Genomic DNA, 26,502 nt, shown 5'->3' on the forward strand with positions numbered 1-26,502 from the left:
ACATATTGCTGCCACAATGTCAGGCCAACTCAGTTCTATTTCTATAATCACATCAAGAGTTATTTAATGGCTCTTTCCGAAATGTCTGGATGGTAAATTTGGTTTTAAGAACCTTTTATCTGTATTTCATTCAGAAACATGAATCAGCATAAATGAACTAAAATGATGTCAAACCACATCCGTTTGAGAAATGATCAAAGCAATGCACTTAAAGAAGCTAAAAAAAATTGGCTCCCATCTGTGAGTTTGTCATTCCAAGTGCCCTTGTTGTAAAATTAATAAGCAATGTTTTTTTTATTCGTTCATTTAGACTATAATGTAAATGTGAAAGCAGATGCTGCCCAGGTCCCCACGCACCCATTATTTGTTTGGAAGGATTCCTGCCTGCTGGCGGACAGAATTCCACGGTGAAGGTGTGGTTTATATCAAACCAATCTAAATGCTGATTGGACCAAATCTTTTCTAGTGTTTACAGTTTACAGGGTTTTAAAAACTGCATCGCCTTTTTTGCTTTATTGGCCACATTTCTGAGAGGCGTACGTTTTAGGGAATATTTGAAACACAAATGTTCTATCGTCTCCAGGAGTGTTCTTATAGTCATGATGCTTTCTTTCTCTTCCAACTCATGACTCACACTTGAAGCAGGAAAGACGTCCATCCATCTTGCATATAGTCTGTAAGCTCTACTTGTTGATGAGCTGCTTAGTTAGACTGAAAGATGACTCCAATATCCTTCGTGCACTTAGCTGGGATCGGTATTTAGTAACAACAGCCGGGTTTGTGTTTGTTCTAGTCGCCGGATCCGAGTCCAATCAAAGAAGAGAGAGGGAAACGCTCTGGTTTATGGCACACTCTGTCGGCTGTGGTTGCATTAATGGTGGTGAAATCGATTGCATTTTACTCTTAACTAAATTAGAGCTCGTTTTCTCTCAGTATTATAATATCAAAGTACCAGTACTGGGTTTTTTTTTTTTTATCACAACAGCACTGCAGCCGCGAGGAGGGAGGATCTGATTGAAGATGTTTCATCACTTGTGCTTGACGCCTTGGTTGATGAAGAGCCGGGCCGTCTGTACATTCTCATTGACCGATGCTAAGTGAGTTGCAGCTCCCGGTTTGTAAATTAATGACTTCAATCAAAGTTTTTGCCACTGATTAAACTGAATGACAAATAGGTTCCAACCCCTGCTACCAATGCAAAAAATAAGTCCCTGCTGTCCACTTAAATGCATTTACTTACAACCAAGAAAGGTTATTTATTTATTCATTATGTAAAAAGAAGAAAAAAAACACATCCTAAGTTGTTGAATATCAATAAATAAATAAATAAAAATGCTAAAACGTGGGCACAAGAGCAATATTAGTTTTCAAATGAAAATGCACAGGGTCAAGTCTGTTCGTAACAGGAAAGCGAAATGAATGGGATCATCTGTCAATTATTTTGGATATTAACTTAATTCAAAACAGCACAAATAGCTTCTATTCAAGTATCATCCAATCAACCTGGACTGAATGGCGTGAAAGGGGGACCCATGAGAAGCCAATTCATGTCCGTGCAGTTAGCGGCCGTGTCCTGCATTCTGAGTAACGACATGAATGATCGAAGTCTGGCCTCCTCCCTAATATTAAGACATTGGTGATGAGAAAATGAGAATAAATATAAAGTAAGAATCATTACATCTGACAGCATGTCTCTACGCTGCAGTAACGTATCCTACAGATATATAACAGAGGTGTGTACACCAACTATAGTGTGTGTGTGTGTGTGTGTGGAATACCCAGTTACTTACCTGGATCCAACATACATCTAGGTAAACGGCCTTCATTGACATGTGAGTCACGCACTCAGTTTCCACGACAACAAGTGACATTCACCATCCATGGGCGTTCCTGTCACAAACAGGAAGTTCAAGGCCTTGCAGGTTCACAGAGGACCATTTAGTGATCAGTGGAACTCACACGACACACCTAACAACTTAGACAGAGTCGGACCAACACTCTGCATGCTGTTATTAAAAACATTATGCATTAATTACAATACAGCAAATACCAATGTCCCTGTTATTCCAGTTAAACTCCATGTTTTCACCCCACTAAGAAGTACAGTACAGTATATGAAAGATCTGAAAGCATTGTGTATAATCAGTGTATCTGTAGTATAAATGAGAAATATGAACAGGGGCACATCCCTTCTGCAGGTTGTCATGCCAACTACAACCACAGTACTTTGGTATAAATGAGAAAACCATCTGACAATGAAATGATCAGAAATACACTGATCATTAAAAAAAAGCCTCTTTTTTTTTAAGAATAGGTTTACATTTCTCTCAGCACAATACAAACCTGGAGGGACAAACACTGGAGGGACAAACACTGGAGGGACTCTCGCTGTGCTCCTTTGTCCACACTGGTCTCTTCATGAGGAGGGGGAAACCCATCGCTCTGAGGTACTTTATATCAATGTCAAAAAACAAAACCATCTGATGATGATAGGAACATACAAATCAGGGGATTCTTACAGAGACCAAAAAGAACAAATAATAATAATAATAATAATAATAATAATAGGCCAATGAACCCGACATGGTTTATATATTAGCGCTGCAGTTCATGACTACATCATGTTGGTCTATGTTGAAGTGCGCTGCTCTGGTGTTAGTCCGGGCGGGGGTCTTTGTCCACAGTGTTTTTGGTGTGTTTAGAGTTATCACACTTAGGCACTGTGCTGCTGGTTCTCTGGATGAAATGGAGGAAGTTATCCTGAAGGGAACCTTCGTGGCTGGAAGCCCCAAGCTCCGCCGTCTGGCTCAGGCAACATCGGCGGAACTTTACCAGCTCTTCTCTGATCTGCCTGTTCAGCAGGCCGTAGAAAAATGGATTAACGGCAAAGGAGGAGTAGGCCAGCCATGTGACTGCCTCCTCCAGGTCCCCGGGGCTGTGCATCGATCTAGTCAGGGACATGTGCAGGTGAAAGATGAAGAAGGGCAACCAACAAATCAAGAACTGGCCCACAATGAAGACCAAAGTCAGGGCAGCCTTGCCTCCGCCGAAAGCCCTCTCTGGAGATAACCTCTGGGGCAGAGCGCGAGTCAGAGCAATCATCGTGGTCTGGCTGTGGATGGAGTCTGAGCGAGTCTTAGCAGGGCTCTCGTTTGCCCACTTGGGAACAGGAGGGAACTGCTGCAAGGCTGCAGAGCGGGCCACTTTGTACACAGCACAGTAAACAGCAAAGATAACCCCTGCAGGCACACAGAAGCAGACGACACCGAAGAGCACGGCAAACACGTTTCTCAGACGACTGTGGCTGGCGTGGAGAGAACAGTGAGCTGCAGCGATAGAGCTCTGGTGTCCATAAGGAGGCCATCCAAACAGGGTGACCGAAGCCAGAAGGGCCGACTTGATCCAGATCAGCAGCATGGCGCTCATCGCAAGGTTGATGGTCATCTTCACTTCGTAGCGCATGGGGTGCACGATGTAGAAGTAGCGCTCCACGCTGATGGCCGTGATGGTGAGAATGGTTAGACAGATGAGGAAAACGTTGAGGAAGATGTAGACTTGACACTCCAGGACGGTGAACACCACGGTGCCAAAGAACGGCGAGCTGGATATGATGCCCAGGGGCATGAGGAGGATGGCACACAGCAGGTCGGCTGCACAAAGATGGCACACAAAAGCAAACCTTTTCAGGTGAGGCGCTCGGGCGATGGCCGTCATCACGACAGCGTTGGCCAGCAGCGCAATGAGGTTGAGGGTCACCATGCAGAACAACCCAAACAGGTCTCTGATCTGCGATTGGGAGCTGGTGACGACGCCCACATTTGCAGGAACCGTGGGATCGGGCTCCCACAGGGCAGTGGTGGGGTTGATCACCGAGTGGTTTGGGGCAGAGTTTATCACGGGACCCGTCTCGTCAGCCATTATTCATCCAAGGCTTTCTCCATTTGGATCTCAGACGTCTGATGCGGATGACCTGTTGAGAAGAAAAGATTATTTCTGAAGACACCAGAAATAAGGCCACCCGGGCCTTCCTGCTGTGCACGTACTGCATGTTGTCACGCCTCCCTGTGCAATTTATATGAATAGTGTAACATCGAATAATACAGATGCAGGGTGAGGTTTTACTATTTCACTTCATGTTAATTAAAACTATATCTCTTTGAAGTTTTTCTTGATTTCTGATCCATAACTTTAAACATGAAAACAGTTGCCGACATGTTTTAAGTGTAAACAGGCACGCTTATGGGTAAATAGAAAACTGTTTACAGTCAAATATAGAACGAAGCAGCCTTGAGGGTGCATCAACAATAAGCACCAGAAAGCAACAGACATGGTAAAAGCAGAAATTATTTTTAAAAGTATTTTCCTTAAAGGCCTATTGAGACAATTGACGTTGAAACACATTGATACCTGACTTTGACCCTATTTCCCAGATCAGTAATGATAAACAAAAATAATATTTCCACCTTTACATTGTCTGCAATAGAAAATATGTTCAGTGCTTCAAAAGAGAAATTGCATTTAAGTTTTCATCCCCAAACAATAAAAGAAACAGACACAACACCCACCCATGATTCATCCACGCCGTCTGGTCGTTCCACAACAAGCTGACGGTTTCTCGATGAAAACCTACAAATATTTGTTTTGGTACAAACCAAAGAAAACCCAGCTTTATTCATTCACTGTTTCCATATAGTAAAAAAAAAAGGAAATTGTCTGTCTGATAATCCATGAAGTTACATCCAGGTTTTTCAGCGTCTGCGGGGCTTCAAACTTGCGATGTCCCACATCTATATTTCCTAACAAAGAGCCGGTGGATGATGCACGCTCCCGGTGAGTGATGCGCACGCAGGACTCCTGTCCTGTGAACGGCACTGACTGTCACACCACGCATTGTTGATTGTTTTGCTTCCCGATGGACACAAACTCCACTGTCCCCACTTCTGGAGCCTCGAGTTCCCCCCGGGTCCTAAAGTCCACCAGGATCTGACTGGTGCCATCCCAAATATTAAATTAACTACGTTAGAATCCGAGTCTTGCTCTGGGATACACTGAAACATACGCTGGGAGGACTGGGGCTGGAACCAGTGTCAGCCCAAATCAGCATTCTGAGTTCTTTGTTCACGTGTCATAATAGCTCGATTCTGCACAAGCAGAAACTTTAATCAAACAAAGCCCACCAGAATCCTGTCGGCCACACATCAGCTGACCTTCTGCACTGTAACAACGGAAATCACCTGAAATAGTGAGAATAAAAAGGCATCTTCAAGGTCAGCAGTCAAAGAAAACCCGCTGCAGTAAGATTAGAGGGGCACTTAGTTTATTAATTACATGTTGATTCAAGTAATGTTTTAGTGCAAAACATGCTGGGGCAATTACATTAAAGAGGATTTACTCACTACTGCCACCGTGTGGTCACATCGATCACATAATTAACAGCTCAACCCCGTGTGTGATATTTGTACTAACATCTGATTAGTAGACATAAACTGCACCTTATACATCTGCCTGTAAGCCTGTCTCTATATAGACTAATATAATAGCACAATGTACTACGAGTCTAAGTTAAATCTCTCCTACATATTATTAATATGTATAGATCACCGTCTTCCTGGTGGACACGCCGTCACTACTTTGAATAACAAAGCAACGTGTTAAAAAGTAAGCTAACTGAGTTCTCAGATAGAAAACAAGGTACATCGCGTAGTTGGAAAATCAAACTAAACAAAAGACCTTTGGAATATTGGGAAAAAAGACAAAATCAAATAATCAAGTGGGAAACTGAGGCACATAGAAGTATGAGCCATTTCTGCATTCTGATAGGAACATGTGCACAATAGCAGTAAGACCATAGCCATATAGGATAGCAGCATAGCTTAGCTTTATAGGAAGCGCCGTGCGCAGAGGGAACGCTTCTTTCCTTCAGGTGCTACATTTTCAGCTCCAGCAGGTAGCGCAGGCGACACTGACTCTCCTTGTAGATCAGATATTCGCTGTTGCCGAAGGAGCTGCCCGAAAACTGCGGCTGATTTATGGGCTTGCCCTGAGGAACAGCTATTTGTTTGCCCTCCAGGGTGATGAAGGTGTCCTGGGAAGGATCTGGAAGCACAGGTGATGAAAACACGACGTGAGACATCATTTAGAAAATGAGCTTTCATTGAAATAAGGCCATCTTAAACATGCAAGCTTTGTGGTTCTTTTAAAGAATGAGGCTTTATTTTTTATTTTTGCCCGTGTACCTGGTTCCACCGAACCGCGTGCCACCACGCTGTCGAAGCCCGGGGGGGCGGATCTCAGGGAGCCGTTGTCTTTGGTGATGGTTTTCTCTTTGCCCAGAGCAACCTCGCACAGGAACATCACGCCAGTGTTTTTGGAAGTGCGCACTAAAAATTCACAGCAAAAAGGGACGCGGCAATAAAAATGTCGTCCATCTCAAATCTTATTCCATCTTTTTTTTCCTCACCGTAGCATGCAGACTTGCTGTTTTCAGATGCGAAATAAATGCCCCGCCCAACACGCCCCCCTGAATGGGGCATTATCCTCAGGCCACTCTTCAGGATGGCTGCCACCACCGCTATGTTCGTGCCATGCCACAACAGGCGGCGGTTCTCCAGCTTGTCGTTTTCATCAAAGCGCGCTCCCTGCGACACGCAACGTACGTTTTAGAGAGGACTGCGACCAATCACGTGAAACAACGCCGTCGCTCCCACCTCTGTCTCACGATCAAGTTCCCAAACGTTGAGAATCTTTGGTTTGCGATATCCATCTGAAGTCGCTTTCAGGTATTTCTCAATGATCTGTGACGATTATTGATTAAGAGGACAACATGAATATGAAAAAGCGGCCTCTATTCATTGACTCTCAGAACGTCTGTACCTTGAATATTTCTGAGTCTGCGTCCATTAAGCCGAGCCTGCAATGGAGAGAATTGTAGTCCTGCTCCAGTGGGTGGGGGACCGTCTCGACCATCTCCTCCTGAGCCTTTTCAGTCTCTGACTTTAGAGTCTGGGCGAGCTCGATGTCAGCCAGCACCTTTAGGAACACCAAGAGGAACTCTGAGGAGGAGGAGACATAACAGGGCAGCCGATTGTAGCATGAAAGTATTAAAATCCTCACCATGAGCATCTCTTTCTTCTTCTCCACGACCTCTCTGTCGTCGATGGCCGGGGGTCTGCTGCGGCCGAAGTTGTGCGGGATTACAGTGAAGAACTTTGAGGAGAGCTCTTCCAGACGTGGCCTTCCTCTTTTTTGGGTCATGGCAGCCTCGATCTCCTCCAACACCTCAAATCCCTTAGCAATCTGGATCTTACTGAGTTTCCCCAAAGGCATCTTCTTGATGTCTGTAACACACACACATTCATATACACAAACAAATACTTTTAGCCAAAAAATAATTAGAATCAAGGAAAGACATCTTAGATGATATGTGGTCTATTTTTATGCACAATTGTCATCTTACGTACTCATATGATCAAAGTGCTGAAATTAAAGAACGTGTTTCAGCCTTTGATTGTTTACTTGTCTCTGTACATTTAAATCCAGTCGTCTTATCACTTGTTCTTTAGTAAAAAAGGGCAGTGACTTGAAAGCCGACACCCTATTAGCAAGCAACGTGCACTTTAACGAAGCCGACATGTTACAGAACTGGTTCGGATTCAAATGAAGGCACAAGCACACGCACCGAGGTTCATGCACTCCATGGCCTCTTTGAACATGTCATTGCTGAAGATGAGCTCAACGAGTTTCTGCGTCGCCGCATCGAGGGTGCAGGGCAGGACGTTTCTGGTCACGCTGACGGGCTTTGCATCGACGCTGTCCACCTGTAAGCACAGCCAGTGAGATCCAGCGGACAGGCTTCGTTCCAGAGGGACGGTCGCCGACACGCACCTTGACCTCGGCGTCCTCGTCTCCATCCACCTCAATCAGGGTGTACTTTCCAGGGTGAGACACGAAACCCAGCCGGTCGCTCCAGTTGTTCTTCGTCTTGTCCTTGAACTTCTTCTCAAAGTCCTTGATGGCTTTGTCCACGTCACTAAACTCGTTAAGCTTGTGTTGTCCCACTTCCCCCTGGAGTCAGACGAGACACGAGGCAGTCGGACCACCGCCATCGTGAGCGCGAGACGGATCGTATATAACTGATGGAAGGTCATCAATACTCCTGTGTACATGCTGTTCTTAGCATAGCAGCAGCAGTGACAATATAAACTCATCAATGATCCATTTTTAAGACATTTGTTTGCATAAACACTTACAAGACCTAAATGTACATTAAAAGTGTTTTACATATTTGCAGGCAATAAACAAATCTCCTAAATAAGCGAGAGGAGCTCAAACGCAGCTCAGACTCACCACTCTGCCCCATCTGTTCCAGGAATAGTAGCCGTTGTCCGATTTGATGATTTGAACAACGTAAAACTTGTTGTTATTATGCCCGATGTTAGTTTGGTTGAGCATGCAGTCGTAGTCCTCGTGCACCTGGCGGAGGAAACGGAGGACATTGGTGCGCCTGAAGACACCTGGCTGACGTCACACGGCGTCCGTCTTACCTCTCCGTCGCTGGAGAGTGGGCAGTGCTCGTCCACCTTCTTCTTTCCCTTCACCTGCGGCCCTGCACCTGCGGCCAGCAGGGCCTCTTTGGCAGAGGTAAAGGCATCCTTGGGTTCCGGCGTCTCCTCTTTTACCTTCTTGCCTCCTCTCTTTGCAGCAGAAGCAGCTCGTCTCTTTGGTGCCATTAACGCGGGCTGATGAAGACCCTGCACAGAAACTTCATCATCTGGGACACGACGGCGGGACAAGCTCAGACACGACGAGGATGCGAAGCTAACTAGCATCAACACAAATGGGAAAACCCCCTTTATATGTACTTACCGAGTACTAATACATCTAGCTAGTGTTTGCGGCTATAAAGACGAGACATGTCTTATTATGGACAAGTTGTTTTTGACATGTTATGGAGCAAGGCCAGTGGACAGCTTTCGCCCAGCCTAGTTAATCGATAACACGACGTGACTTTTCCTCCGCCGTGAACGCACCTTTTTAACGTTGACTCGGTTCCCCGGATAAAGGACGCGGGGGGACAGACTCTCCCCGACAATGAATACTCCTCTCAAGTCGGGGTGACAGTCGGTGGTTATCGGGAAGTTTTCGTTTTACAGTCACAGGAAGAGGCGGAGCTAGACTCGCGGGGTGGAGTCGATTCAAATGCAGCCCTACTACGATGAAGGTAAGACCCGCCTCACTCTGCTTCTGATTGGCTATTATTTGTTCACTTGGCTGTTGGTTGGTTGGTTGGTTGGGTCGCCAACATTTGAACACTAGATGGCAGTGTTAACTCAAAACTACTGTGTTGGTGTATGTTTCATGCCTCTGCCGCCCTGTCAGATGACACACGGGTGTGCGTATGTGCGTGTGTGTGTGCGCGGGCAGCTTTAGTGGATTTTATCTGGTATTGACAGATGATAATATTTGTGCTTGTTATTTTTATTTAATGGCTGTTTGGTCGTGGCAGATGGTGTAGATTGAAAGTAATAATTATTATGCAGCTGTGGTTTAAAAGCCAGACTGGTTCCATATTTAATTCAACTGCACCGCTTGTCTATTTCCCTTCCATCTCTATCCCCTCTCTCTCACTGGCCAGGTCGGATGGAACGCCACCTACAGAGTCGGTCTGCTTTGGCGTTGCTTCTTAAAAGGCAGGTTTTCTTCTCCCTTGCCACAAAGTGCTTTCTCACAGTGGAATTGGTGGATTTATGTGAAATAAAGAGTAAAGACTAGAGCTGCTCTTTTGACAATCTCATTAGATAACCTTTGCTGTGATTTGGCACTATTTATTTGACTTGCACCATGAGGTTGTAAATGATTTCCTGTTGGGGCTGTGACTCCAGAGGTGGCGCCGGATGCCCATCCATCACAATTGATGGTTCGTCCCCAGCTCGCTGTTCACATGCTGAAGTGTCCTTGAGTGTGAAACTAAACCCATGCAATGCAGTTCCGTCATCAAAGCTGCATCAGTGCTGTGAATGAGGAAATGTGCAGTAAATAATTGCAACGTGACCTGTTGAAAAATACTACAGGTGAAGTTGCTTTAGCACATTATAGATATTTAACTGTCTGCGACGGAAGGCAAAGATGAAGAATCTAGTGTGACAACATGTTTCATCCAAATCATGGAGGGATACTAAGACGAAAAGGTGTATTCCATAGTTTATAGTGTCAAGATGAGAAAATCTTCGCTTGAAAGCACTTTTCCATAGACGTTCAGTTGAAATGTGTATTTCGTGATGTGCCAGGAAACAGTCAGATCAGATCAGTCACCTTGGTTTTAATAAAAAAAAAAAACATTTTATTTACATAAATTACAAGAAAGCACAAACTGGTTCACCAAAATCTACGTTAAAAACGTCTCGTATATATTACATTTAACAGATTTACTATAATTGACTCCATCATTGCAAGTAGAATCTTCAATAAGAACAAGGGCTGCACACACGCGCCGTCATCGGCATCTCATTTAAAGAACAAAATAGGATCATTGGGACATTGTACTCACAGCACTTTGAGGACAACAAAGTCAGGACAGTCGTCTGTGACCGCTTTAATACTCGAGACACCTGATCCAGGACTAGTGATTATATAACTGTTTTACATAGCTTGGCAGAAGAGCTGAGCTAATCTTCACAAGGAGGACGTTGTGGAGTCCACCACCTCTCGTCCGTTGCACACCGTCGGAACAACGTTGGAGGCCGTTGCTGAAAATCATTTAAAAAAAGGCTTCTTTAGACAATCTCAGATGTACCACAGTGTGAATGACAGATCACATCGATGGCGTATCTGCGTGCCGTACTGATGAATGCAGTGCTGTTGCTACCTTGAGAGAAGCTGGAGCAGGGGCCCGCGGTGACGCTGAAGCGGGTGGTGGCCACTCTGAGGTTGCAGACGTTCTTCTGTGGCTGGAACAGAATGATGTGGACCTTGGGAGCAAAGAGGCAGCCCAGCACCACCGACCCACTCAGACTGACGGAGATGCACATGGTGGTCGTCTGGACCTGGAACGAGAGCAAGTCTCTCTCAGACGATGCATCGGGTTCGAATGAAAGGTAGTCTGGCTGGAGAGCGAGTTTCAGAACAAGCACAAAGAGTTCAATCAGTTCTACTCTGTTGGGCTGACAGAAGTGTGGGGGTGTGGGGGCCGAGGACCGTTTCCGTGTACAACCAAATTCGTGTTGAGGAGAAACTATAAAGAGTCCCTTTCCTAACTCTGACTCAAAACCAGGCGCTTTGAGGAGGAAAGGGAGAGAGGGCGGATTGCTAAAGAGAACGATCTGTTCACTCAACCCCTCATCCCTCGCTCTATTTTCCCCTTCACCTAGCCCACATTATGCTGTGCCATTTGGTCTGCTCCTTCATTTCCCATCTCCTCAGAGATCCCCCACCCCCCTTGAGTAGTAGCATGCAATCCAGCATTACGTGGTGTGTTACAGGTGCATCCCTTATTCACAGGGCACAGCAGGTGTCACGCTGTCATCACCCTGAATGCTAATGTTGCCATCAAAACAAGGTGGGCAACACGCATTGCTCGATCTGCAAAAGGTACCCATAAATGTGTTTGGCCTTTTTACTCGCTTACGCAGCTGAGTGTATCTCAATATATTGAAATGTATTGCAGGATGCCACATGCTATAAATTCAACATTAAGATTCTTGTCAGGCCACCTCTGAAATACAATACAAGCAGCGAAGCCTTCAGGAACCAGGTCCGGATGTAAATTCACAGAAAAGCTACAATACCAATTTATTTTTTATTGTGTATCTTTCCTGTATATTTAGATGAAGAGTAACACACAAAGGCAGAGCGACGGCTAAGACATAATTATGTGAGTCATCCTGGGAGGTTTACGTCCTCTGCTTTCTTCAGAAATAGTTTTGAATAGAACCGGGGACTGAACTGCAGGAATGACCTGTTAAGTGGTTTTAATAATTCACAGGATGATGCGTTGGAAGAGCAAAGAACACAGAATCCGCATTTGCAGGCGTATATTTCCAGAGATCTTTTGCTCTAGTGTGGAAAACAAGATGTAGAGCATTGGTGGTTACGATTTCTCCTCTGTGGTTTTTTTTTGTTTGTTTCTATTTGGCATGAATATTTTTTCCATGAATGCAACGTTGCTGCTTCAGACGTAAATAACATTTGCCGTGATAACTTCATTTCTCCATCCTACTTGATGGTTTGATCATCTGATTTCAATGGTGAACCACAATAGATGTATTTCTGCCACTATTGTAATGCATTGCCAGAATGATTCCTTTATTTCCTGTCAGTGATACTTTCTGGGTAATTGTGCCATGGATATTATATTCATATTGACATGTCTGTGCAGGTTCTCAGTCGTCCAGGTCATGATAAATCACAAAAACAAAGAATCAATTGTATGTGTAGTGGTGCGTGGTCTTCATTTAGAAGTAAAGGCCGGGCCATAATATCCATTTATCCATCCACGTTCTTGTAGCTGAGACGATCGTTTTGCGAGTCGCGGGTCTGCTGGAGCCTATCCCAGCTTGCTATGGACGAGAGACGAGGTACACCTCGGACCTGTTGCCAGCTCATCACAGCAGCGGCTGTTTTAACATTTCGTTTGCTGTGGAGAGGAGATGATCACCACCGGTGTCTGAGCAGAACCATCTCCCTCAAGGTACAGAGAACATTTTCAATATTTCATATGATAATCATCACATTTGTATTTGATCTTCAGCCTAAAGTTTGCATCAAGCTGTGATGCCAGTTTTGAGAAGTGATGTTAAACTGGAGGGGGGGGGGGGGGCACTCCTCTCGTCCGTCCCTGCCTGTGACAAACTGGAGACACTGAGCCAAGTTGGTTGCTTCTGTAATTATTCATCGGTCAATTGGGAGTTTGTCGTCTGCCGGATGAGACCAGTCTGGCTGTGAATCAATAGCGCTGCCTGGCGGGCCTGGAGGAAAGCGTCCTGCGAGCCTTACTGCCGTCCCAGAACAGCGGACACAGCTGGGACTGAGCATCCCAGTCTCTCACGCTCCACTCCACACAGCTACGCAAGGGGACGCACGGGGACACACGGGACGCACGGGGACGCACGGGGACGCACGGGGACGCACGGGGACGCACGGGGACGCACGGGGATGCACGGGGACGCACGGGGTCTCGTGGCCTATCTATCTAACTGCCATGTCTGTATTACTGCAGAGGTGTGTCAGGGGGGTCCTCCTGTGGATTTCTCCCTCTTGTTTTTCACATCCCAGAGGAATTTAAAAAAAACACGAATCTGGCCACCCCTCTGTCTGTCTGTCTGTCTGTCTGTCTGTGTATGCTGGAAGTTGAGGATGGCATGGCTTCCTGCTGTATTTGAGATGTGAAGGAGCTGCTTCCTCTTCCTCTTCCTCTCCCTCTTCCTTTTAGCCACTGAGTGTCTTCAGTTCATAGAAAGCCTAGAATACGTCTTGAGAAGCAGCACAGAGGCACCAAACCACTAGAAGTAAAGTTTTGTCAGGGAAGATATTTGTCAGCCTTCTCTGTGACTTAAGCATCTATATTTTATCATTTGCTCTCATTTCATTCATATTTAAACCTTATGGATAAAACAAGTTGTTTTTTTTAAAGCCCTTTCCTTTGAGAGCACCTGACAATCTTCTACATGCTAGTTCATTATAAAGAATTAAAGCAATGCAGACTCGGATGACTCTCAGTCAATCCTAGCTGGCACCCAGGTTAGCGATGCAACAACCTACCCTGTAGTCGCTGGCGGTGACGTAGAAAATGGGTTGGAACGCCAGCCAGATGATGCAGGTGGTGTACATGGTGAACCCGATAAACTTGGCCTCGTTGAAGTTCTCGGGGCATTTGCGTGTCTTGAAGGCGTAGACCGTGCAGAGGATGATCAGGACGCAGTTGTAAGTGAGAGACATGAGCATGCTCGAGTCCTTGCTGTTACACTTGAGTGTAACCACATCTCTCTTCTCCGGGCTCACTTCTTTTCTCACCCCTGGGGTCTCCACCAGCAGCCAAACCACCACCACGACCAGCTGGCAGGAGATCAGAGCGCCACAGATAGCAACCTGGGAGGCCGGGCTGATAAATCGAGGGCGCTGGGCGCCATCCTTCACCCCGCTGAAGATGCGGGCTATGCGATTGGTCTTGGTTAGGAGAGCCGAGTAGCACACGGCGAAGGAGGTGCCTAAGCCGAGCCGGCGCAGTGTACACACTGCTGTGGAGGGCTTGGCGATGTAGATGAAGGTCATGCTGTAGCACATCAACACTCCCATCAGAAGAATATAGGAGAGCTCACGGCCGCTGGCCTTCACCACAGGCGTCTCATTGTGTTTAAGGAAGAGGCCAACAACAAAGAGCGTGCACATCATCCCCAAACAAGAAATGGTGACGGGTCCAATGGCCCAGGCGTCTTCCCAGCGGATGTACTCCTCAGGCAGGTCGTAGCAGCCCGTCAAGTTGGCCAAGGGCCACCGTCCGAAGCTGCAGTCAGCACAGGTGAACTCATCCTGCAAATACTGGTAGGGCTGGCAGGGGATACAGATCCAGCAGCACACGTCTCCCGGCTGCATGCTCTTAACCTCATTCTTCCTGCAGGGGTCGCTGCATTGGGACGTTGGCGCGGCCTGGCCAGCCCAGGGGATGAGGCTGGTGTTCAGGGTCAGACTCTGAGCCCAGTAGCCAACCTTATGGTAGACGTAGCGTCCGCCTTCTTTGTGGTAGTGAAAGATGTTGTAACGGCCAAGGCTGTCCCCGAAGGCGTCAAAGCGAACCACGTTCTCCGTGTCTGGTGGACGAAATGGCGCTGAAGAGAAGAGAAAGAGGGAACAATGGAACGTTTGACAAGTGTTCGAGTGAAATCAAATGCAGCAAAAGGGCAGTCTCAGTTGTCCCTTTAGTTGAATACAACATATTGACCCCCGCCGAGGCGAGGCGGAGGTTATGTCATCGCCAGTGTCTGTCTGTCTGTCCATCCGTCCATCTGTTAGCAAGATAACTCAAAGAGTTCTGGACGGATCTGTGAGGATGGCATGGCGTGTGTGATCAACATCTGCAGCGTTCACGCTGAACAATGGCGTCTCGTTCCACATCTGAGTCAAGACGCGTTAAAAGTTTTCCCCTCTCTAAGCTTGAGGATGAGGAAATGGGTTCATATTTGCAAACTCCATCACAGCGCTTCTCTGCAGCTGCAATGTTGTAAATGCAAGTGTGTAGAATCAGTCATGCAGCAGTTCAACACTTTATATGAACTGGTGCAATTAATCTAAATTCATCTCATCTCACCTGGCATCTGGGAATTACTAGTTTGAGCTTTTAGACAGTTGATAGAATAATGAGAAAAAAAAAGTTTGTACAATTTATATTCATTTAAAATTAGTTCATCAAGACCATAATTACCTTCAAATTTGACCTTGAGGATGTAGTCCCTGTAAAACTTTCTGCCGTTGCCCGGTTTCAGAGCATCGCACACCTTGGTGGAGTTGGGGCACAGGGCCTGCCTCATGTTGTGTAAGGCAGCGGCCATTGCGTAGACGGCATTCACCACAAACATGATCTTGGATTCCGGCTGAAACTGAGTCTCGCGGAGCGAGTGCTTCCCACAGCCCAGATCGTGGAGGCTGCACTGGAACTGGTTTTCCCAGTACTCCCTGAACCAAGGATTCCTGGTGTTGTTGTAGGGGTGCAAAGAAGTGAAATAGTCATTAAACTTGGGGATCAGATAAGAAGCCAGTTCAATGGTGAACGCCCCATCGGCCACAGCCTCGCTGCCCCTCACCACACTCTCCTGTGCCCCCCAGCCATCGCTCGCCACCCAAGTGAAGGTGACGTTCATGCGGTTTGCTGCCACCAGCAGCTCCCGGGCGTCTTCGCTGCGAGTGAACAGGATGACCACCTTGGCGTTGGACTTCTGCTGCAGGGATCGGATCACGTTCTCGTAACTCCAGCGACTCATGGAGCGGCTCACCTTGGCTGAGGTGGCAATGCAGATGTGCCGCGCACGAGCCTCCTGCTGGAAGGCGTCGATGCCGGTCTCGCCGTAGTCCCCTTCAGAGGCCACAGTAGAGATGTACGTCCAGTTGAAGTAGCGCAGGATGTCGGCCATAGCCTTGGCTTGAAAGAAATCGGGCGGTACCGTCCGGGCAAAGTAGTCGTAGCGCGTCTTGTCGCTGAGCTTGGCGCTGGTGGAAGCGTAGCTGATCTGAGGGATCTGGAAAAGTCGCAGAAGGTTGGCTACCTGGGAAAAGTGAGAGACACCATGATGTTGCTGTTTCACATGAATCACATGAATAAACCTATTTAAGCACGGCGTTTGCTTTTATACAAACGCTAGCACGATGTATTTGGTAAAATAGCGACTAGCTTACGGCATTTCACACAGATGACATACACTTAGCACATGTGGGAATAGCTTTAATTGCTCATCATTATATAAATGAATGCAACTGGTTACACAACAATGTTGTGTCCCTGCAGATGTAATTATTCTCACTCCATTCAGTCTCTGGATTTCCCACTGGATCCCCGCTGAGCATGTCACAACGCAACTCTGCCGCTCTCTCTCTCTCTCCGTGTGTGATGCGAGCCGAAATAGAACACTTGCTGGGATTTGTCTGTCAACCTCATGCTTTCAGATTTGGAATGCCGTTTTCAATGTAAACAAAAACGAAGCATGCTGGGAGAAGCAGATCCGTGGAAGCCTAAGAGGAGCGAGTCTGATCAGTCAGAGATGTAAATCTGAATCTGCCTGACTTTAAAGGCAGCTCTAGCACATTTGTGTCACGACATCTTTAACATCAAAGCATCCTCACTCAGAAGAGAAATCCACCTTCAATACACCAAGTTCAATCATACTATACATCAATACAAACTGTTACCCATATAACTGTTATGCTGTTATGACTATTGATCAAAAGCATTGATGAACATTTTAATTTGTTTTCTTCCAGATCATCCTTCCTGGATTATATTAATTTGTTTTATTGTCACAAATATACAGTAATTAAAGAAGATTATGTATGAGTATGCAGATCATGTACACATGACTAAATCAACCTTGATGGTTAAATCAATTATGTATTCAGTAGTATAACGTGGCTAGTGTTTGGTAATAAATGTCAGGGAGATAAATAATTAAATAAACTCCTTGATTTGGATGTTCAGTTTAAAATTGATTCAAACAAACACTAAATGTTCCAGACCAGACAAGCTGACAGGTTTTGCCAATTGATACATACATATAATTTTTTGTTTTTTTTGCAATAAGTCTCGTGTGATTCCCCTTAAAGGATTGGGAATCAGGAATCTTTCTTGTTGTGCCAGATCACAGAGAAACATTTCACCCCTGGCTGTGATTTCCAGAAGACTTGAGTTATTGAAATTATTGAGAGAACCTTTCGCAGAAAAGTAAAACGCAACTACCCGATAAGAGCGATTGGACTTGATTTTTTCCTTCCCACTACCCAACAACTTTGTCTAGCTGGAGCTATTTCTGACTCGCCTGTGTTGGAGCAGCTGAAAAGGAGATTAACATCTACAGTAGATTGTTGAAACACACGAGTGAGCATCTCATATCGGTTCAGCGGTTGGCTTTCAGCTCCGCTGGAGAAGCTCGGTTTATGCAGAAAGGCTAATAATCACATTTCTGCATGCAATCGTTTCTCTCCTTGAAACGCCTTGACATCCTTCCTCAACACGTGGTGAAACAGCTGGCAGCTCTCCGGCATGCTCTCTTAGGAAAGAAAGGCTGTGATATAGAATAGTGAGTGAGGCATAAACACTATATGATTAATCATTTTCACATCGCTGAAGGTCTCATGTATGGATACTTTGATGTGTTTGATATCGAAGCCATTACACTCCTTGCCTTTCGTACCCTGAGCTTTGATTGAACTGACCAACTCTTTGCTCACAAATCTATTATTAATCTTCACTACCTGAAAATGTTTTAGATCTGCGCCCTCACTGCGTGACGAAAGGAGGCTGCATCTGCCATCATGTGAGACCGTTTGGATAACGATGGTGTCTTTTAAAGCGAGGGGAGCCGGAGAAGCTGGAAGGAAGTTGCTGCAAAAATGTGATTTGAATCCCAAACAGAAAGACATATCGGCAAATGTGTGAAGGATTCATGACCACTTTATGCCACATAACTTCACCTTCTCCTTCACATTTACTAAATAAACCGTTTGTCAAACATTGAGCTTTGACGCATTATTAGTGGAGGTAATAACCTGTACTTTAAATACATTGAGCGCCTGGAATAGGTTTGTGAATGTGATCGTTGTTTCTTTTTTTAATGCACATTCAGGCTCCACAAATCTGATTATGGTTGTCATGGAGAATGAGTCATGTATTTGTAGGGTACTAAAGGAAGCTCTATGATAGGTGAGTAATCCACTTATATGTGTGTTGTGCTTCAAAGCCCATTGCCAGAAATGTCATCAATACAATGGGCTCATTGGAAATCCTTATTTTGATGTTCACATGGCCTTATTTAAAATATATATATATAATTATCAGGAAATGTTGGGAATGTTACCAGGAACAGATTATTACATTTTGGTGATGATCCAGAAGAGATCCTGGATTCTGGATCAGTTTAAAAATGTAATTAACTGCAGTCAATGGAGCTTCAAAATTTGTTCCTCAATATCGCGGTTGATTATTGACCGATTTTTTGGGAATTTAATACAGTCATGTATGGTGGGACTGAACTTCAACCGGATCGGATCTGGATTGCGGATACTGTCACGATACAAGTCAGGATTTTCCCCATTTCTGATTCAAAAATCTGTAAACAAAAAAACAAAAAACATCGGATCCAGAATGGAGTCAAAAAAAATATTACATTTTAAAATTGAAAACTCCATTTACAGATTAAAATCCACCCTGCTGGAATTGCTTCTGGCAGGTAAAGCAGATTTGTGTTTTGATTCTGTCATTAGACTAAAGTTGAAGTAGGTGCTCCTGAGGTTTTACCCTCGTGCTAGGGCTTAACAGCCTCACACTCAGCTGCAGGGATCATCCTGCATCAGGCTTTACCCTATTTAATTAAGAAAATTAAGAAGTGGCCTCAAGTGGCTTTGCAGGTCTGCTATTGAGCAGATTAGGGAGAAAGTGATTTCCACCCAAGCAGGGAGCGCGTAAAGGACCTGGTAGCTGTGTCTGACACGGAAACACCACGTAACAGGATTGCTCTTTTCAGCTGTCGTATACAGTTTCCATAGAGATGCCCCTCAGGCATTAGCCAACACCATGATCCAGACTAACCCAGACTGCCCATGAGAAATGTCAAAATACAGTTGTCTCGTTCAGCATAAAGGCTGCATAACAAAAATGTGACCAAATTTAATTACTACTCACGTAATGTTTAACTTTGTAGAATTCTGCCCTTACAAATGAAAATGTGTAGGATTTAGTGGTTTAGTTACCGTAATTAAAAATTAAATGCAGTTCTATTTTTGGAGCACCTACAGCATGTGCTAAGCTTATATGCTTTGTGTCTGGTTAACGTAATATGGAATGGGTGTAAGGCATTCATGAGAAATAAAAAGACGTGTGGAGGGACACAGTTAGGGGAATATTCAAGTGATGTAAAATAATAAGATGGAAATATTCAGGGACATAGAAGTAAAATAGTCACAGTGCCCTGGTCCAGGAAATATTAGGCCTACTTTGTAGAGATGTCAGGATTTTTCTCCTACATGAAAATCCCATCTGTTCTTCCCAGAAGACTCGGTCTGCTGTCTCGGTGTGCTTCTGCAGCAATAGCACGGAATTCCCACAGCAGCAGTCCTCAGCTCCACTCAGTACCACACATACGCAGCCCACTGCAGTGCTGCACAACACACATGCGAAGGACACACACATGCAGCCCAACACCATGTAGTGCATTGTTACAGTATGCCCTTTATTAGTATATTTCTTATTATTCAGTTGCTTGGCAACAGCTTTCACAGGGTGAAAAAAAAAACAACCTTTAGATACCTAGAGCGAGGTTGGTTTTTGAGCAGATCCTGCCTCCTCATCCTGCCGGATGATATAAACTCCTTTATGCTGCACAAGTCTTTTAACGCCCCAAGAGTCCAACCATTCAAGTTTAAGGTAAGATACGGCCACTCTCCATTCATTTATAATGAATGGGATCAGTTCTGTCACACGTCGCAGCAGGAAAATAAGTTTAACCAAAAATTAATAATAAAAAAAACCACACACACACAAAATAGGGTGTAGCTGACAAGCCTTCATTAAATTAATGTAGTGGACATTATGCAGTTTATAACTGCACAAATAGTGTGATCTTCTGATCCACTGACTAATCCAATCCCAGTTGAATTATTCACAATTTTGGAAGCACGTTCTTTACTCTTAACCGTGAATAATGTATTGTTCTCTCTGGCATGAATTTCTCTCCCGTGTTTGAATCCTTTGTACAAGTCATGAATACTCCAGAGATTGGCGCTGTTTACCTGCAGATAAAGATTCTATAAATCAGGTTGGCTGTGTATGATCAAAGCAAAAAATTAATACAAATAAAGATTCTCATCAATTGACTTGCCTGCAAATGTCCAGCAGTGTCAGCAGATCAGGATCTATTTCATACATTGTGAGTATGTTTATTCTATTATAATGGACCAGAGCTCAGAAAGCACACTCAAACAAACGCAGTCAGAGATTTCACACGCAGACCCCAAAGACAGACAAACTTCTTCTTTCAGACATACAGATTTGTGTGCTCCTCTGTTTCTGCAGATCTGACCATGTTTCATTGTTGTTCTAGAGATTTCTGCTTCCCTGGTGATTAAGATATCTTTCCTGCTGGAAGCGCTCTTACTAGTGGGTCATACTTAGTGCTATCAGGGAAACAAAAGAGGTGCCCCATCCATGTATTAATCAGAAGCCAGCCCTGAGGCTAGAACAGGCATGGGCAAACTGCAGCCCGTTGGGCTTTTTAATCCGGCCCACCAAACGTGTCCAAATTATATAATTTAATTACATTTTATTATAATTAAACCTCATTCATATTATCTCTTCCCTGTCATTTGTACAGTGAGTCTTGCATAGTCATGCTGTGCTACCTGTAAAAGGCCAAATCCTTTCATGTAATGGTTTTTACATGTCATTTATATTAGTCCTCACAAACAATCCATCCATCTGTTCCCATCAGAACCCATTGTGGCCCGCGAGTCAAAAGGTTTGCTCACCGCTGAGCTCGGTGCTTCAGGCCTCTAATTATGGAGTAATACCCATCTCCGATTATCCCAACTCTTAAAGAAAATAATTCTGATGTTCTCCCGGGTCAACAGCTGTCCCGACAAAAATGCATGTCCCAGATACAGAATGACGGTGTTTTGAAGATCACTGAAGTGTTTTGGTTTTCCGTATGTAAAAATACGACTGAATATCTTGTGCTGACTGTCAGCATTCATCACATCATCCCCGCAGCTTTTTTACACATGAACAAAGATACTGAATGTATTGAACGTGCCATCGCAAGGTCATTACTCAGCTTGCACTGATAACCTGCTGTGCATGGTAGACCGCAGGGAAGGTGTTCACAGCTAAGCATCTGAATCAAAGGCATTTCCACACATAGATTCATTCAAACTGCCCAGATGGTATCACAGACCTGCTTGTGAGTGCGACTACTATGTTTAAGAAACAGGCTTTTGATTCTCCAGTGGATCGACACCACACAATGCCATGCAGCCCCTCTCAACTCGTCCGCCAATCTCAGTATCTCTGCTAAACCTGATCACTCATTGGATCGCTGGGCATCTTCCGAGTGTCCGCTGCACCTGTGCCAAACCACCAGAGAGGACGGCAACAGCCACGGATGGGTGCGATGGGGACCTATCCTCCAAGCCAAGGGCTTCGGAGAACGTCGCCTCCACACAGAACTCAATCTGTGCCCGTGTAACGCCAGCATGCATGACTCTGCCTGCAGCCAGATCCCCCCCCCCCCCCCCGTATCTGTGATTGTCACAGCACATCACCAGCAGCATAGCAACGCTCTCTTCAATTGTGACAGATTTAGACCTCACTCAGCATTCTCGCCACCTGTCAGTTCACCATGTTCCACCATGTCACCATGGCGATGAGAGTCTTTACACCAGTAATGCTGGATGTTCTGTAACTGCCATGCCTACGGCGTGATTTCCACACATCTGACTTAACCGCCTGCCATTCACACAGGATGTGTCCAGGCGTGGAAGCCATTCACACAGCCGGGGTGGGGGCGGGGGCACATACATCCCACACACCCAGGCCACAAATGCATACGATTGTGTAATACTACTGATAACACAGCCGCACGCTTATGCTGATACACCGCGTCTTGTTTCAAAGTGTGCACTGCAGCAATGCGAACCTTTTAAACGTTAAATAAAATCTAATCAGTCACTCAGAAACTTTGATGACATCATTATCTGACTGCAATTCCTCTCACAAAAGTATTTAAGTGATTAAATGACATACATTTTAAGCGGATTTCGAGTCCCAGAGCTTCAAACTGCAGCGGAGTTAACAAATCTGATAAACAAACTGCGTCACAATATAAACTGATATTCATTGCGTTCTCCTGCTGATGACTTAGATTCAGTCGAAGCGAGGGCAGACCTCAGGTTTATAATTGTACATCCATAAATTATCACAAGACAAGGGCACTCCCTGAGGAGCCCCAGATGCTCGGGTTCACTGAAATCACAACTCATTTATCAAATCCTTAATTTTCAAACTGCCCTTTTCAACAGGAATCCCAATATAGGTGCTCCGAATCCTCCTCTCACGTCATTTCCCACGGGCTCTCCCTGTGTATAATGCATCACTGCACTGTACTGCATATTCGGCATTGTGTCCCGGCAGCAGGGAGACCAGGAAATAGAGAAAACTGAGCTTTCCACAGTCAGGGGAAATCTCCAATGTTTTTAGTTGTAGCATTTACTTGCTTGGACAGTATATGGATAGCATACGGTCAGGGATGTCTCGTAGCACATGGGAAAGACACATCTTCATTGTGATTACTGCTGGATTAATGGTGCTGACATGTCTGCTGCAGGCCACACACCTATGGGAGGATGCTGCCAGCCAAGTGGCGTTCCAGTCAGCAACTGACAGCAGAATGCTGGGAAGGGGTTCGGCAGCCGTGGAATCTTGAACGAGGAGGCTGCGAGGTGAACCGCACGCTTCAGCCGAGGCAGCGGACAGGGTTGATTAAAGATAACGTTCCAAGGCGTGAACGTGCGTGGATGCTGACAAACCTCCATGAGCCACACGCCTATCTCGTTTCACAATGACTTGTAATTACACTTGTATGACATTCGTATTACAGCTGAAGACGAGGAGACCCAATTAGCGGCGGCGCTTTCCCCGGCGTCAGCCTCAGCGAGCCGAGAGGAGCCGATGCTGCTGAGGGCAATGATGCTATCACTAGTCATCCTGTCAGCAGCATCTGTGCCGTGTCTGCCTCTGACAGGACAACAGCTGAACGTGTGAGTTACCGGGATAGTGAAAGAGATCCTCTAAATTAGATCAGCAAAGCCCATGGGCGGGCGCACAGGTAAGCAGGTCCTCGTTGCAGCACCAATACTCATTAAGTCTCTCTTGGATCACCCCACATGGGGTAATTGCACACGTTGCTTTAAGTCTAAAAGGACAGTTAAATGGCCGTCCATCACACGCTTGCACTTATTTGTACTCCCTCCTCTCAGTCTCTCTCCCTAAGCCTGCAGAAGCCGCTGATTGTTTAACACACATTCTGTATGGGCGCTGTTTGTTCCACCCTCTAATTAAACAAAGACGATCTTCAGAAGCAACGTAATTACTGTGCTCTTGATGAAGTGTAGACAGGTGTGTTTTCAGCTCATACCTGAATGGAGACATCGCTGTAGGAGCCTCCTATTACCCCCGAGATAGCCAGCGGGAAGTCGTCGTGGATGGCGTAGGAACCGTCAGGACACGTGTACTCACTGTCGTCCACTTTAGCGAGGGAGGCCCGGACAAACTCCAGAGACTGCTCCAGAGCATAAGTGTCCTTAGAACAAGTGTCCAGTATATGAGCGCCCAGACTGATCCCAGGCAAGATGCGCTCATCCTTGTTGATTTCATCTAGCGCCATCAGCATGGCCTCCAGTCTCTGAATCCCTCTCTGAGCATTGATCTTCCCACAATCCTGCGTGCCTTCGCCCTTCTGGTGCACAGGGAACAGGCCGCCAATCATCAAATCTCCGTCCAGCGTGATCTCTCTCTTGGACTCAGTGTTATAACCTACCACCGGCAAGCCCTGGGGAGCCTGGGCAAAAAGACAAACGCAGAAGCACAGCAGGCTGAGGTGGGACAGCCAAAGAGGTCGGGGAGCAGGGTGCACCCCCAGCACTGAAGATTCCCCCAATGACATATCCTCGGGCAAAACAAGGTCGCCGTCCTGCCTGTGTCTTCTGGCCAGGGTCCGGTCAAGCTTTGAAAAAGAGGAAAGCAAGCCGAGCACCTGCAGATCTCAAAGCACCGGCGTTTTTATTCTGACACAGGCCAACAGCATCGGTGCCATCCTCTTCGCTCTTCTCTTCTTCAGAGATTGTGTTGATTACAGCCTGCAGATCAAACAAATAGCAATTCAGTCACAGCCTTTGAGCTGCAGTACAATAGTCACGTTGTCACGCGCGCACTTTGTCTGCGCTTGTATCGAGAAAACATCCCACATCTGCATCATATTTTTACATTTCAATGCTTATTGGTGATGAATGTGATTTGCAAGACAGAAAACAAAATGAGGGTTCGTTATTGTGCTACTAAGCTTTGTTTTGACAAGTGCCCCACGTGGTTAACAGAAAATAAAAGGGTTATTATTACCATTAGAAATGTTATTATTATGTAAATAGACATTTGAAAGGGTCTACGCCAAACATTGTCACAACTCTTTATTATGGAAAAATTAAATTCCAGCAATACACAATCAAAGCATCATTCTGTGTGTGTGTGTGTGTGTGTGTGTGTTTTATTGTAAATCCCATCTCTCATCCTGCACTGGCATTGTCTCACGTTACTTCCATATTAAAGCAGGCCTATAATCACAGTTGCATGCTCCTGCACATTAAAATGCCTCAAAGATAACAAATTGTGTCCCCGAGGAACGTTTTGTCAAAATACATTAATTGCTCATAAAAATAAAAATAAAGAACTCAATTTATGCACAGCAAAAGCCAAATCCACCGGCAAATAAAAAGAGATGCATATAATTAAAGCACACCAATTTATTTTGGAGCATGTTTAAAAACAAATGTAATAGACTATTTATTTGTTCAGTTGTCTGCAACACAAGACACGACTCCGAAGCAATGAGAGTATTTTTCATTATCAGCTTTAAAAAACACACCTGAAGCACAAAGGTGACTCATGCCGAGACAAACAGAGCGCACTCAGAGATAACTCCTGTCCTTGAAATATTAAAGCGCTGTTTTCATTTTTACCGTTCTTGTCATGCAAATTGATCTGATTGGTCCGAGGCTAATTTCAGTGTAGAATGGATTCTTTGGTTAAGCACAACTTCCGTGCTGCTGAGTTGCTTACAAAATTCACTGTACAAGCTTGTACTTTGATTTAACATTTAGCTAATATGCTGTTGAAACAAGGGTTTTATTTACCAACTATCAAAGAAGATTCCTTTAAAACCCAAAATGGTCCAGTCGGTTTTAATTAACTGCATGATTTATTTATGTGAATAAAAAGAAAAAAGCATAATATGGATTTTAAAAAAACTGCTTTTTATATCAAATTTGTCGCGTGTCTGATTCCTATCTAAGGGCGTGCCGAGGATCCAGTTGGTTCTGCAGCAGTGGAGTTAAGGGGCTACTGTTCTGTGTGGATCGCTGTTCCTCCCGATCCCACGGGCTTAATTAAGCAGAGAGTCGAGTGTGGGTGAAGTTTATAGCGGTAAACTATTGAGCTTGGATTTTCCGTCATATCAACAGTCTTAGCAAGTGAAGCAAGCGTGAATTAAATGTACCGATGAGAGGCAGACAATAATGCAGAGATCTCTTTGTTTGAGGCTCACACACTTTCTCGCCTCCTGAAATGACGTGCTGCTCTCAACAGGAGGGAGACTGCAGACCACATTCTTTTGGGTTTTTCTCTGCTTCTGTCTTGTCTCACTCTCTCCCTTTCCCCTCGCTCTCCCCGTTGTTTCCATGGAAACTTACCAGTAGATGAAAAGGGAGAAGAGGAAGGGAAGACAGACCAGGGACAAGTGGACTAGTCGGATGATCCAAGATGCATGGTTAGACCGGTCCTGCGGGAGATCTGTTAAAACCCACACTGAGTTTGACGTGACTAAACTGATCAGACTCTGATTGCAGTTTTTCAATTATAGCAGCTCCCTTTCAAACACTAACAAATAATTTGTTAACTGAAGGAAGCCTGTATTTCAAAACACGAACATGTTTCAATATAGCCGTAATATCTTACCTTTAGAATTTCCACTTTAGAGATCGAACGAA

General features: G+C 45.2%; 3 protein-coding genes across 3 annotated transcripts; all 3 read right to left on the reverse strand.

Moving 5' to 3' along the window:
• Positions 1-2,655: 2,655 nt before the first annotated feature.
• On the reverse strand, positions 2,656-3,918 carry gpr61l (G protein-coupled receptor 61-like). Its single transcript, XM_068742093.1, has one exon. The coding sequence runs from the start codon at positions 3,916-3,918 to the stop codon at positions 2,656-2,658; it is 1,263 nt and encodes a 420-aa protein (XP_068598194.1).
• A 1,382-nt stretch (positions 3,919-5,300) lies between these two features.
• On the reverse strand, positions 5,301-9,120 carry parp3 (poly (ADP-ribose) polymerase family, member 3). Its single transcript, XM_068742787.1, has 11 exons — positions 9,030-9,120; positions 8,544-8,750; positions 8,347-8,472; positions 7,885-8,064; positions 7,679-7,817; positions 7,114-7,337; positions 6,874-7,029; positions 6,708-6,794; positions 6,461-6,638; positions 6,237-6,380; positions 5,301-6,096 (listed from the first exon to the last, which is right to left on the reverse strand). The coding sequence occupies exons 2-11, from the start codon at positions 8,727-8,729 to the stop codon at positions 5,927-5,929; spliced, it is 1,590 nt and encodes a 529-aa protein (XP_068598888.1). The 5' UTR covers positions 8,730-8,750; positions 9,030-9,120; the 3' UTR covers positions 5,301-5,926.
• Positions 9,121-10,368: 1,248 nt separating this feature from the next.
• Positions 10,369-24,407, reverse strand: grm2a (glutamate receptor, metabotropic 2a). The gene is made up of 5 exons (XM_068742786.1): positions 23,880-24,407; positions 15,413-16,250; positions 13,756-14,819; positions 10,865-11,042; positions 10,369-10,745 (listed from the first exon to the last, which is right to left on the reverse strand). The coding sequence occupies exons 1-5, from the start codon at positions 24,405-24,407 to the stop codon at positions 10,672-10,674; spliced, it is 2,682 nt and encodes an 893-aa protein (XP_068598887.1). The 3' UTR covers positions 10,369-10,671.
• Positions 24,408-26,502: the final 2,095 nt, after the last annotated feature.

The sequence above is a fragment of the Brachionichthys hirsutus genome, chromosome 8 (assembly GCF_040956055.1).
Source record: "Brachionichthys hirsutus isolate HB-005 chromosome 8, CSIRO-AGI_Bhir_v1, whole genome shotgun sequence".
Taxonomy (NCBI): domain Eukaryota; kingdom Metazoa; phylum Chordata; class Actinopteri; order Lophiiformes; family Brachionichthyidae; genus Brachionichthys; species Brachionichthys hirsutus.